Raw genomic sequence first — 14,844 nt, forward strand, 5'->3', positions numbered from 1 at the left:
TGAGCTGGTTAAACTGTAGTAGGGTCCACATAGATACTAGTCATGCTGGTGTAGTCTATAGCTGAGCTGGTTAAACTGTAGTAGGGTCCACATAGATACTAGTCATGCTGGTGTAGTCTATAGCTGAGCTGGTTAAACTGTAGTAGGGTCCACATAGATACTAGTCATGCTGGTGTAGTCTATAGCTGAGCTGGTTAAACTGTAGTAGGGTCCACATAGATACTAGTCATGCTGGTGTAGTCTATAGCTGAGCTGGTTAAACTGTAGTAGGGTCCACATAGATACTAGTCATGCTGGTGTAGTCTATAGCTGAGCTGGTTAAACTGTAGTAGGGTCCACATAGATACTAGTCATGCTGGTGTAGTCTATAGCTGAGCTGGTTAAACTGTAGTAGGGTCCACATAGATACTAGTCACGCTGGTGTAGTCTATAGCTGAGCTGGTTAAACTGTAGTAGGGTCCACATAGATACTAGTCACGCTGGTGTAGTCTATAGCTGAGCTGGTTAAACTGTAGTAGGGTCCACATAGATACTAGTCACGCTGGTGTAGTCTATAGCTGAGCTGGTTAAACTGTAGTAGGATCCACATAGATACTAGTCATGCTGGTGTAGTCTATAGCTGAGCTGGTTAAACTGTAGTAGGGTCCACATAGATACTAGTCATGCTGGTGTAGTCTATAGCTGAGCTGGTTAAACTGTAGTAGGGTCCACATAGATACTAGTCGTGCTGGTGTAGTCTATAGCTGAGCTGGTTAAACTGTAGTAGGGTCCACATAGATACTAGTCGTGCTGGTGTAGTCTATAGCTGAGCTGGTTAAACTGTAGTAGGGTCCACATAGATACTAGTCATGCTGGTGTAGTCTATAGCTGAGCTGGTTAAACTGTAGTAGGGTCCACATAGATACTAGTCATGCTGGTGTAGTCTATAGCTGAGCTGGTTAAACTGTAGTAGGGTCCACATAGATACTAGTCATGCTGGTGTAGTCTATAGCTGAGCTGGTTAAACTGTAGTAGGGTCCACATAGATACTAGTCATGCTGGTGTAGTCTATAGCTGAGCTGGTTAAACTGTAGTAGGGTCCACATAGATACTAGTCATGCTGGTGTAGTCTATAGCTGAGCTGGTTAAACTGTAGTAGGGTCCACATAGATACTAGTCATGCTGGTGTAGTCTATAGCTGAGCTGGTTAAACTGTAGTAGGGTCCACATATATACTAGTCATGCTGGTGTAGTCTATAGCTGAGCTGGTTAAACTGTAGTAGGGTCCACATAGATACTAGTCATGCTGGTGTAGTCTATAGCTGAGCTGGTTAAACTGTAGTAGGGTCCACATAGATACTAGTCATGCTGGTGTAGTCTATAGCTGAGCTGGTTAAACTGTAGTAGGGTCCACATAGATACTAGTCATGCTGGTGTAGTCTATAGCTGAGCTGGTTAAACTGTAGTAGGGTCCACATAGATACTAGTCATGCTGGTGTAGTCTATAGCTGAGCTGGTTAAACTGTAGTAGGGTCCACATAGATACTAGTCATGCTGGTGTAGTCTATAGCTGAGCTGGTTAAACTGTAGTAGGGTCCACATAGATACTAGTCATGCTGGTGTAGTCTATAGCTGAGCTGGTTAAACTGTAGTAGGGTCCACATAGATACTAGTCATGCTGGTGTAGTCTATAGCTGAGCTGGTTAAACTGTAGTAGGGTCCACATAGATACTAGTCATGCTGATGTAGTCTATAGCTGAGCTGGTTAAACTGTAGTAGGGTCCACATAGATACTAGTCATGCTGGTGTAGTCTATAGCTGAGCTGGTTAAACTGTAGTAGGGTCCGCATAGATACTAGTCATGCTGGTGTAGTCTATAGCTGAGCTGGTTAAACTGTAGTAGGGTCCGCATAGATACTAGTCATGCTGGTGTAGTCTATAGCTGAGCTGGTTAAACTGTAGTAGGGTCCACATAGATACTAGTCGTGCTGGTGTAGTCTATAGCTGAGCTGGTTAAACTGTAGTAGGGTCCACATAGATACTAGTCGTGCTGGTGTAGTCTATAGCTGAGCTGGTTAAACTGTAGTAGGGTCCACATAGATACTAGTCGTGCTGGTGTAGTCTATAGCTGAGCTGGTTAAACTGTAGTAGGGTCCACATAGATACTAGTCGTGCTGGTGTAGTCTATAGCTGAGCTGGTTAAACTGTAGTAGGGTCCACATAGATACTAGTCGTGCTGGTGTAGTCTATAGCTGAGCTGGTTAAACTGTAGTAGGGTCCACATAGATACTAGTCGTGCTGGTGTAGTCTATAGCTGAGCTGGTTAAACTGTAGTAGGGTCCACATAGATACTAGTCATGCTGGTGTAGTCTATAGCTGAGCTGGTTAAACCGTAGTAGGGTCCACATAGATACTAGTCATGCTGGTGTAGTCTATAGCTGAGCTGGTTAAACCGTAGTAGGGTCCACATAGATACTAGTCATGCTGGTGTAGACTATAGCTGAGCTGGTTAAACTGTAGTAGGGTCCACATAGATACTAGTCATGCTGATGTAGTCTATAGCTGAGCTGGTTAAACTGTAGTAGGGTCCACATAGATACTAGTCATGCTGGTGTAGTCTATAGCTGAGCTGGTTAAACTGTAGTAGGGTCCACATAGATACTAGTCATGCTGGTGTAGTCTATAGCTGAGCTGGTTAAACTGTAGTAGGGTCCACATAGATACTAGTCATGCTGGTGTAGTCTATAGCTGAGCTGGTTAAACTGTAGTAGGGTCCACATAGATACTAGTCATGCTGGTGTAGTCTATAGCTGAGCTGGTTAAACTGTAGTAGGGTCCACATAGATACTAGTCATGCTGGTGTAGTCTATAGCTGAGCTGGTTAAACCGTAGTAGGGTCCACATAGATACTAGTCATGCCGGTGTAGTCTATAGCTGAGCTGGTTAAACCGTAGTAGGGTCCACATAGATACTAGTCATGCCGGTGTAGTCTATAGCTGAGCTGGTTAAACCGTAGTAGGGTCCACATGGATACTAGTCATGCCGGTGTAGTCTATAGCTGAGCTGGTTAAACCGTAGTAGGGTCCACATGGATACTAGTCATGCCGGTGTAGTCTATAGCTGAGCTGGTTAAACCGTAGTAGGGTCCACATAGATACTAGTCATGCCGGTGTAGTCTATAGCTGAGCTGGTTAAACTGTAGTAGGGTCCACATAGATACTAGTCATGCCGGTGTAGTCTATAGCTGAGCTGGTTAAACTGTAGTAGGGTCCACATAGATACTAGTCATGCTGGTGTAGTCTATAGCTGAGCTGGTTAAACTGTAGTAGGGTCCACATAGATACTAGTCATGCTGGTGTAGTCTATAGCTGAGCTGGTTAAACTGTAGTAGGGTCCACATAGATACTAGTCATGCTGGTGTAGTCTATAGCTGAGCTGGTTAAACTGTAGTAGGGTCCACATAGATACTAGTCATGCCGGTGTAGGCTATAGCTGAGCTGGTTAAACTGTAGTAGGGTCCACATAGATACTAGTCACGCCGGTGTAGTCTATAGCTGAGCTGGTTAAACTGTAGTAGGGTCCACATAGATACTAGTCACGCTGGTGTAGTCTATAGCTGAGCTGGTTAAACTGTAGTAGGGTCCACATAGATACTAGTCACGCTGGTGTAGTCTATAGCTGAGCTGGTTAAACTGTAGTAGGGTCCACATAGATACTAGTCACGCTGGTGTAGTCTATAGCTGAGCTGGTTAAACTGTAGTAGGGTCCACATAGATACTAGTCGTGCTGGAGTAGTCTATAGCTGAGCTGGTTAAACTGTAGTAGGGTCCACATAGATACTAGTCATGCCGGTGTAGTCTATAGCTGAGCTGGTTAAACTGTAGTAGGGGCCACATAGATACTAGTCATGCTGGTGTAGTCTATAGCTGAGCTGGTTAAACTGTAGTAGGGTCCACATAGATACTAGTCATACTGGTGTAGTCTATAGCTGAGCTGGTTAAACTGTAGTAGGGTCCACATAGATACTAGTCATGCTGGTGTAGTCTATAGCTGAGCTGGTTAAACTGTAGTAGGGTCCACATAGATACTAGTCATGCTGGTGTAGTCTATAGCTGAGCTGGTTAAACTGTAGTAGGGTCCACATAGATACTAGTCATGCTGGTGTAGTCTATAGCTGAGCTGGTTAAACTGTGGTAGGGTCCACATAGATACTAGTCGTGCTGGAGTAGTCTATAGCTGAGCTGGTTAAACTGTAGTAGGGTCCACATAGATACTAGTCGTGCTGGTGTAGTCTATAGCTGAGCTGGTTAAACTGTAGTAGGGTCCACATAGATACTAGTCGTGCTGGTGTAGTCTATAGCTGAGCTGGTTAAACTGTAGTAGGGTCCACATAGATACTAGTCGTGCTGGTGTAGTCTATAGCTGAGCTGGTTAAACTGTAGTAGGGTCCACATAGATACTAGTCGTGCTGGTGTAGTCTATAGCTGAGCTGGTTAAACTGTAGTAGGGTCCACATGGATACTAGTCATGCCGGTGTAGTCTATAGCTGAGCTGGTTAAACTGTAGTAGGGTCCACATGGATACTAGTCATGCCGGTGTAGTCTATAGCTGAGCTGGTTAAACTGTAGTAGGGTCCACATAGATACTAGTCATGCCGGTGTAGTCTATAGCTGAGCTGGTTAAACTGTGGTAGGGTCCACATAGATACTAGTCATGCCGGTGTAGTCTATAGCTGAGCTGGTTAAACTGTAGTAGGGTCCACATAGATACTAGTCATGCCGGTGTAGTCTATAGCTGAGCTGGTTAAACTGTAGTAGGGTCCACATAGATACTAGTCACGCCGGTGTAGTCTATAGCTGAGCTGGTTAAACTGTAGTAGGGTCCACATAGATACTAGTCACGCTGGTGTAGTCTATAGCTGAGCTGGTTAAACTGTAGTAGGGTCCACATAGATACTAGTCATGCTGGTGTAGTCTATAGCTGAGCTGGTTAAACTGTAGTAGGGTCCACATAGATACTAGTCATGCTGGTGTAGTCTATAGCTGAGCTGGTTAAACTGTAGTAGGGTCCACATAGATACTAGTCACGCTGGTGTAGTCTATAGCTGAGCTGGTTAAACTGTAGTAGGGTCCACATAGATACTAGTCATGCTGGTGTAGTCTATAGCTGAGCTGGTTAAACTGTAGTAGGGTCCACATAGATACTAGTCGCGCTGGTGTAGTCTATAGCTGAGCTGGTTAAACTGTAGTAGGGTCCACATAGATACTAGTCGTGCTGGTGTAGTCTATAGCTGAGCTGGTTAAACTGTAGTAGGGTCCACATAGATACTAGTCGTGCTGGTGTAGTCTATAGCTGAGCTGGTTAAACTGTAGTAGGGTCCACATAGATACTAGTCGTGCTGGTGTAGTCTATAGCTGAGCTGGTTAAACTGTAGTAGGGTCCACATAGATACTAGTCATGCTGGTGTAGTCTATAGCTGAGCTGGTTAAACTGTAGTAGGGTCCACATAGATACTAGTCATGCTGGTGTAGTCTATAGCTGAGCTGGTTAAACTGTAGTAGGGTCCACATAGATACTAGTCATGCCGGTGTAGTCTATAGCTGAGCTGGTTAAACTGTAGTAGGGTCCACATAGATACTAGTCACGCTGGTGTAGTCTATAGCTGAGCTGGTTAAACTGTAGTAGGGTCCACATAGATACTAGTCACGCTGGTGTAGTCTATAGCTGAGCTGGTTAAACTGTAGTAGGGTCCACATAGATACTAGTCACGCTGGTGTAGTCTATAGCTGAGCTGGTTAAACTGTAGTAGGGTCCACATAGATACTAGTCATGCCGGTGTAGTCTATAGCTGAGCTGGTTAAACTGTAGTAGGGTCCACATAGATACTAGTCACGCTGGTGTAGTCTATAGCTGAGCTGGTTAAACTGTAGTAGGGTCCACATAGATACTAGTCGTGCTGGTGTAGTCTATAGCTGAGCTGGTTAAACTGTAGTAGGGTCCACATAGATACTAGTCGTGCTGGTGTAGTCTATAGCTGAGCTGGTTAAACTGTAGTAGGGTCCACATAGATACTAGTCGTGCTGGTGTAGTCTATAGCTGAGCTGGTTAAACTGTAGTAGGGTCCACATAGATACTAGTCATGCTGGTGTAGTCTATAGCTGAGCTGGTTAAACTGTAGTAGGGTCCACATAGATACTAGTCATGCTGGTGTAGTCTATAGCTGAGCTGGTTAAACTGTAGTAGGGTCCACATAGATACTAGTCATGCTGGTGTAGTCTATAGCTGAGCTGGTTAAACTGTAGTAGGGTCCACATAGATACTTCAATAAAAGCCCCACCTCCTCTCGCTCAGCCATTCTAACAGTGGAAGCCAGGATCTGTGAGAAACTATGATAATAAACTGTGAACAATAATGAAGCCATGTTTTCTGTGTGAGTGAGGATGTATTATTTAATTCTGTGATAACTTTATGTAATACATCCTCTGTTTCCTAACTGAATAAACATTTTAACATAGTAGTTGGTTCAGTCTGATCATCTCATGTTGGAACTTTATTTTAACCCTTTTTCACTATTTTTATTTACATTTTTTTCATGACAAATTCCATTTTTACACATTTTTCCCCCACTCTCTACTTTGTACATTGACAAAGAGGTGGGACTCTGTCGTTTTTTCTGACAAGTTCTCTCATTGATCTCAGGTTCAGCCACCAGGGGGCACCCACCCTCCATGAAAACTTTCATAGGCTCTCTTTCACTCAGTAATCATGTAACAAGTGGACAGGCTCCCAGAGGCAGGGCAATCAAAGGCTCCAAGTCACTGAAGTGCCCATCAGCCCAGCCATTGTTATTATTCCTACCAGCCGTTCTACAGTCCCTGAAGTGGGTTGATTAGTAGGTTGGAACCCCGTTACAACGGACACTTTACAATGACGCAACAATCAGCCTTTGAGCTGGACACACTCATTTAGAACGCTTGTTTAGAACGCTGTTTTAGAACACTCATTTAGAACGCTCGTTTAGAACGCTTGTTTAGATCGCTGTTTTAGAACACTCATTTAGAACGCTCATTTAGAACGCTCGTTTAGAAAGCTCGTTTAGAACCCTCTATAAAACGGACAGTTTCCAATGACGCAACAATCAGCGTTTGAGCTGGACACACTTTTTCAGAAACTATTTACACAAAAACACACACAGTCCTTACAAAGTTTATCTCCTGAATGTGACCAGTTTATTTTTGGATGCAAATGGTTCAGATATTCACAGAAGTATATTTATATATATATATATATATCAACCCAGCAGATTGTTACATCTCTGAAAAAGATACTGTAACCTACCTCGGTGTAAAGATCACCAAAAATCTTAAGGCTATGAATGATCTTAATTTGAACCCTGTAACTGAATCTGTCAAAAAAAAAATTATCCTCATGGTTAGGGAGGGATTTAAGTCTTCAAGGAAGGGTGCTTTTATCCAAAGCTGAGGGGCTATCTCGTGCATCCTATCTTTTTTCATCTATTGACATTCCCAAATCCACTTGCTGTACCTTAGATAGGCTTTTGTACAACTTCATATGGAAAAACATGCCACATAAGATAAAAGAGATGTTATCACCAACAGGGTTTGTGATGGCGGTCTAAATGTCTTAGATTTCACTCTCTTCAATCAGATATCAAAGGTCAGCTGGATTAAAAGGTACATAAAAAATCCTCATAGCTTCTGGAATATTATACCTCATTTTGTTTTTCAGAAGTTCGGCGGGCTTAATTCTTTACTACAATGTCCATATATTGTGGGTAAAATTCCTGTGAAACTGGCGGTTTTTCACAAGCAGGCTTTAATGTGCTGGGCTTTGTTGTATAAACACAACTTTTCACCTCATAAATGTTTTATTTGGAACAATGGGTCAATATTACATAGAAATAAGATGTTATTTAACCATAAATGGTTCTCGAAAAACATTGTTTTTGTCAGCCAATTGGTTAATAACAGTGGGAATCTATTTAGACGGAGAGAATTTATGGAAATATACAACTTTGAGGTTTCAAGCAAGGAATATGACACTGTTATTAAAGCTATACCTAGTGGGATAAAAACTTTACTTCAGAATAATGCATATTTTGGAATATCTCCGATTGTAAGCGATATTCAGTTGAATGGCATTGGTCTACTAGATACGAAATTCAACAATCGTTTAATAAGGGATATTTTCTACAGGAAGTCTATTCCCTCTGCGATATTTTGTTGGGCTTCATCGTTTGATGTAAACTGGCGCCGTGCTTGGCTCACTCCACACAGATTTATGGTGACCAATAAAGTAAAGGAGATCTCCTTTAAGATAATCCATAGATGCTATCCGTGTAATAGCTTAATTTCTAAATATATATTTGACGTTACCAGTGAATGCAGTTTTTGTGAACTAGAAACTGAATCTATTGAACACTTATTCTGTAATTGTTTATATAGTGAAGTATTTTGGACTGATGTAAAACTATATCTTAGCCGCAAATTGCATACAACCATTGATATTACTAAGTTTGACATATTATTTTACTACACTGATTCCACAATTGAACGTGAGTATGTCATAAATCTCTTTATTTTATTAGGAAAATCTTTCATCCACAAATCAAAATTTATGAAGATAAAGCCCCTTTTCTTAATTTTTTTATCTGATTTGGAAAAGTACGTAGAATCTTTAAAACGTATACAAAACAATATGTCAAAAAAATGTATTCGATATATGTCTGTATTTGATTTGATATAATAGTTTTTTTCTTTTCTCTAATTTCTTTGGATTCCCTCTGGCTGTTATGTTATGTTATGTTTATGTTTTGCATGTTACTGTTATTTACAACAAGTTAAATAAAGATCTGTGCAAACTAAAAAACTACAAAAAAAATAAAATAATAGTTAGCGAATACATTACTGTAAACTAAAAAAATAAAAAATAAATAAATAATAATAAAAATAAAAAAATTATGAATATGAAACTGCCTTAAATACAGATACCAGGGCCTGGACATGCAGTTAGGTTTGTTTTCCTGTAGCTACTCTCCAGTTTGCTCCCAGCAGCGTTCATAGAACATAGATCACTGTTCAACTAGGCTGCGGAGTTCCTAGTTTGACAGATAATTCAACCAGTGTGACCAGTGGGTTTCTTTAAATGAATGAATATGAAACTGCCTTAAATACAGATGTGAATGATAGTATGTTTTAAATTCTCACTTAAAATATGCAGTGCTCTATTTGAACGTCTCAATATAATATTATTATTTCATGAAAGGAATAAAAATACATTTGTGTGCAAAAAAAACAACAATCTTAACTGCATTTCCCTCCAGTCAGCAGACGGCGATGTGCGTCTTTCAGGCGATGCTGCAGCGTGACGTATAATCTAGTGGACGGAACGGATCAACAACAACGAGTCAGCCACCTTGGTAGCCAACAGCCGAAACATTTAGACTGTTTCTGTGCATATTTGCCTCTGTTTTTTAAATATACTTCTGACATCTAGTTAATTGCCCCCATTTAAATGTTATAGGTACATTGTTAGTCAACTAGCTGGCTTGATAAATTAGCCTAGCACTAAACTAGTCGCTCATGCTAACTAGCTAGCTAGCTAACATCCCCGAACATGAGCTCCCTAAACTACTCCCCTCCTGTTAAAGAAGAGGAGGTCTGCTGGACGGAGAAAGAAGCTCTGGGGCTGAACATTGTCGTGAAAGAGGAGAAGGAAGAGGAGGATGTCACAGTAAAACAAGAAGTAGAGGGTGAGGCTGTTACTGTGAAAGAAGAAGAGAAAGACGTTACAGTGAAAGAAGAGGAAGACACGTTCAGAGTGAAAGAGGAGGAAGATGTTACTGTAAAAGAAGAGGAGGAAGAGAAAGAGGAGGCTGTTACCGTGAAAGAAGAGGAAGAGGTGAAAGAGGAGGATGTAGTTTTTGAAGTGAAGGAGGGGAAACAGGGAGAGAGAACTGTCATATTGACAGAGGAGTCAGGAGATCTGATTACCACCAGTAAGTACTGTCTTAAAAACGAGCTCTAACTGCAAAGGTTTTGAACGAATGTGTTGTTTTAAAGCAGCATGCTACTGAAATTCTGTACTTGAAAATGTTGTTCTGTACTCTAGGAATTTATGTTATAATATGTTGAAGCTACATTTTAAAATGGGTGATTAAATCCCTGAATGCTGATTGGCTGACAGCCGTGGTATATCAGGCCGTATACCATGGGTATGACAAAACATGCATTTTTACTGTTCTGATTACATTGGTAACCAGTTTATAATTGCAATAAGACACCTCTGGTTTGTGATATATGGCCAATATACCACGGCTAAGGGCTGTATCCAGGCACGTTGTGCTGTGTTGTACATAAGGACAGTCTTTAACCATGCTATATTGGCCATATACCACACTTCCTCTGGTCTTATTGCTTAACTGTAACATGTGTATACCATCAGAGTCCCTCCCACCACAAAATCACAACTTAATTGTCTCACAGAATGGCAAACAAGTTATAAATGAAACTTTTGATGTGTGTCTATTGTAGGCCTTGTGTGGAGTGTGTATACCAACAAAAAGCAGATTTCTAAATAATGTTGGAGAAATACATAAAATAAGATGCATTATTGACATGAAATGGACATGTGTTATGGGGAGACTGAACATATTAGCAAAAGGACAAGCGTTTTGGGGAGACTGAACATATTAGCAAACGTTTGTAAGTCTACAAAAAACATAAAATAAAATAGCCATTTCAAGGAAAGGCTGAACTAAAGAATTATCATTTAGAAAATATGGTAATTATTACTTTAGAGATGAAGTGGGACACCAACAAAATGTTATTTACATTGGATCAAATACAGCCTATAACATGACATTATCTATTATTATAGAGCTCTGTTCAGCCTATAACATGACATTATCTATTATTATAGAGCTCTGATCAGCCTATAACATGACATTATCTATTATTATAGAGCTCTGATCAGCCTATAACATGACATGATCTATTATTATAGAGCTCTGATCAGCCTATAACATGACATTATCTATTATTATAGAGCTCTGCTCAGCCTATAAACATGACATTATCTATTATTATAGAGCTCTGTTCAGCCTATAAACATGACATTATCTATTATTATAGAGCTCTGCTCAGCCTATAAACATGACATGATCTATTATTATAGAGCTCTGATCAGCCTATAAACATGACATTATCTATTATTATAGAGCTCTGATCAGCCTGGAAACATGACATTATGTATTATTATAGAGCTCTGATCAGCCTATAACATGACATTATCTATTATTATAGAGCTCTGATCAGCCTATAACATGACATTATCTATTATTATAGAGCTCTGATCAGCCTATAACATGACATTATCTATTATTATAGAGCTCTGTTCAGCCTATAACATGACATTATCTATTATTATAGAGCTCTGATCAGCCTATAACATGACATTATCTATTATTATAGAGCTCTGATCAGCCTATAACATGACATTATCTATTATTATAGAGCTCTGATCAGCCTATAACATGACATTATCTATTATTATAGAGCTCTGATCAGCCTATAACATGACATTATCTATTATTATAGAGCTCTGTTCAGCCTATAACATGACATTATCTATTATTATAGAGCTCTGATCAGCCTATAACATGACATTATCTATTATTATAGAGCTCTGTTCAGCCTATAAACATGACATTATCTATTATTATAGAGCTCTGTTCAGCCTATAACATGACATTATCTATTATTATAGAGCTCTGATCAGCCTATAAACATGATCTATTATTATAGAGCTCTGATCAGCCTATAAACATGACATTATCTATTATTATAGAGCTCTGATCAGCCTATAAACATGACATTATCTATTATTATAGAGCTCTGATCAGCCTATAACATGACATTATCTATTATTATAGAGCTCTGATCAGCCTATAACATGACATTATCTATTATTATAGAGCTCTGATCAGCCTATAAACATGACATTATCTATTATTATAGAGCTCTGATCAGCCTATAACATGACATTATCTATTATTATAGAGCTCTGATCAGCCTATAACATGACATTATCTATTATTATAGAGCTCTGATCAGCCTATAACATGACATTATCTATTATTATAGAGCTCTGTTCAGCCTATAACATGACATTATCTATTATTATAGAGCTCTGATCAGCCTATAACATGACATTATCTATTATTATAGAGCTCTGATCAGCCTATAACATGACATTATCTATTATTATAGAGCTCTGATCAGCCTATAACATGACATTATCTATTATTATAGAGCTCTGATCAGCCTATAACATGACATTATCTATTATTATAGAGCTCTGATCAGCCTATAAACATGACATTATCTATTATTAAAGAGCTCTGTTCAGCCTATAAACATGACATTATCTATTATTATAGAGCTCTGCTCAGCCTATAAACATGATCTATTATTATAGAGCTCTGATCAGCCTATAAACATGACATTATCTATTATTATAGAGCTCTGATCAGCCTATAAACATGACATTATCTATTATTATAGAGCTCTGATCAGCCTATAAACATGACATTATCTATTATTATAGAGCTCTGCTCAGCCTATAAACATGATCTATTATTATAGAGCTCTGATCAGCCTATAAACATGACATTATCTATTATTATAGAGCTCTGATCAGCCTATAAACATGACATTATCTATTATTATAGAGCTCTGATCAGCCTATAAACATGACATTAATTATTATTATAGAGCTCTGCTCAGCCTATAAACTTGACATTATCTATTATTATACAGCTCTGCTCAGCCTATAAACATGACATTATCTATTATTATAGAGCTCTGCTCAGCCTATAAACTTGACATTATCTATTATTATAGAGCTCTGCTCAGCCTAAAATACGACATTATGTAGCCTGGCAGGTAGGAGCCAGTAACCGAAAGGTTGCTGGATCAAATCCCCGAGCTGACAAGGTAAAAACGCTGTCATTCTGCCCCTGAGCAAGGAAGTTAACCCACTGTTCCCTGGCTGCCGATGACGTGGCTGTCTATTAAGGCAGCCCCCACACATCTCTGATTCAGAGGGGTTGGGTTAAATACGGGACACACATTTCAGTTGAATCCATTCAGTTGACTAGGTATCCCCCTTTCCCTATTGTAGAGCTCTGCTCAGCCTATAAACATGAGAGAAAGATTAGATTTTATGTTCTACATTATTATTATTATTAGGGCGGCCACCAAGTTTTTATTAAATTATGTAATGTTCTGAAAACTGACTTCAGGTTTTTGAGGAATCTAGCCTCACAGGAAGACAGTTTTATTTTATGGAGGTTTAATTCAGTTCTCTGTTTAATATTTAACTAAATACTCTGTCTTTGGTAGGAGAGGGACCAGACTCTCACTCTGACAGCGGGGAGACTCCTTCAGGGGAACCAGACCCAGAGACGCCCAAACCAGCGAGACAACACCACTGTTTCCAGTGTGGAAAGAGTTTTAAGTGGTTAAGGAACCTGAAAGTACATGAGAGAACGCATACAGGAGAAAACCCTTACGAATGCTCCCACTGTGGAAAGAGTTTTACCAAGTTAGGGAACCTAAAAGAGCATGAGAGGACACACACAAGAGAAAAGAGTTTCCAATGTTCCCAGTGTGGAAAGAGGTTTACCCAGTTACGGTACCTGAAACAACATGAAGAAATACACACAGAAGATAGGAAGACCTACCACTGCTCTCAGTGTGGAAAGATATTTACTGGGTTAGGGAACCTGAAAATACATATGAGAAGACACTCTGGAGAGAAGCCGTACCACTGTTCCCACTGTGTAAAGAGTTTTACTCAGTTAGGGAGCCTGAAAACACATGAGAGGGGACACACTGGAGAGAAGCCTTATCACTGTTCCCACTGTGGAAGGAATTTTAGGTGGTATGCGAGCCTGAAGGAGCATGAGAGAATACACACAGGAGAAAAGCCTTACCACTGTTCCAATTGTGAAAATAGTTTTACCCATCGAGGGAGCCTGAAAGCGCATGAGAGAATACACTCAGGAGAAAAGCCTTACAAATGTTCCCGATGTGAAAAGAGTTTTACCCGGTTAGGGAGCTTGAAAAAGCATGAGAGAACACACACAGGAGAAAAGCCTTTCCAACATACTAATAGACAGGAGGAGAAGACATACCACTGCTCTCATTGTGGAAAGACATTTTCCCAGTCAGAGGACCTGAAATCACATGAGAGAATAGAGAGGCTGTGTTCTGACTTATGTTTTTGATTGAGAAATTGTGTTTTTGTTCATTCTACATTAAATAATATTGTATGAATGAAATCATACTGAAAAATAGGTCTACATGTTTTTTCCAGCTCAAGACATGATCATGTCGAAAATCGGATTAAAAGAGTAAAAAAAAATGTTTTGATTATGAACTTAAGATTGATTGAATGCAAGTGTAAACCCCTAAATGTTGTTCACTATATCATTGGGATATTTCAAACATGTTAATTATTAAATAGATTGATATTAGTATTTCTTCATTCAGATTGTCATTGTAAATGCGTATTGGTTCTCAATTGACATATCTGATTAAATAAATGTGAAATAAAGTAAATGCCATATTATTTTTGGGAAGTCTATTTGGTTCTATGTCGGGACTATAAGAATATTTTGAAGATAAATACACAAGGCAGAGTAAGAGAGAGACAGAGGACGAGAGGTCAGTACAGTACTAACAACCAATGGAAATAGTGTTTTTTCCTGTAATAGGGAGTTATTGATCAGTGGTTCAGCAACATGGGAGGATGTAGATGTACACTACCGTTCAACAGTTT

General features: G+C 39.6%; 1 protein-coding gene across 1 annotated transcript; it reads left to right on the plus strand.

Annotated features, from left to right (window-relative positions):
- The first annotated feature begins 9,369 nt into the window (after window positions 1-9,369).
- LOC123741815 (zinc finger protein 391-like) lies at window positions 9,370-14,634 on the plus strand. Its single transcript, XM_045716017.1, has 2 exons — window positions 9,370-9,997; window positions 13,404-14,634. Exons 1-2 carry the CDS (start codon window positions 9,616-9,618, stop codon window positions 14,288-14,290), a joined length of 1,269 nt encoding a protein of 422 aa, XP_045571973.1. The 5' UTR covers window positions 9,370-9,615; the 3' UTR covers window positions 14,291-14,634.
- The last annotated feature ends 210 nt before the right edge of the window (window positions 14,635-14,844 follow it).

This window comes from Salmo salar, chromosome ssa03, assembly GCF_905237065.1.
Source record: "Salmo salar chromosome ssa03, Ssal_v3.1, whole genome shotgun sequence".
In the NCBI taxonomy this organism is placed as follows: domain Eukaryota; kingdom Metazoa; phylum Chordata; class Actinopteri; order Salmoniformes; family Salmonidae; genus Salmo; species Salmo salar.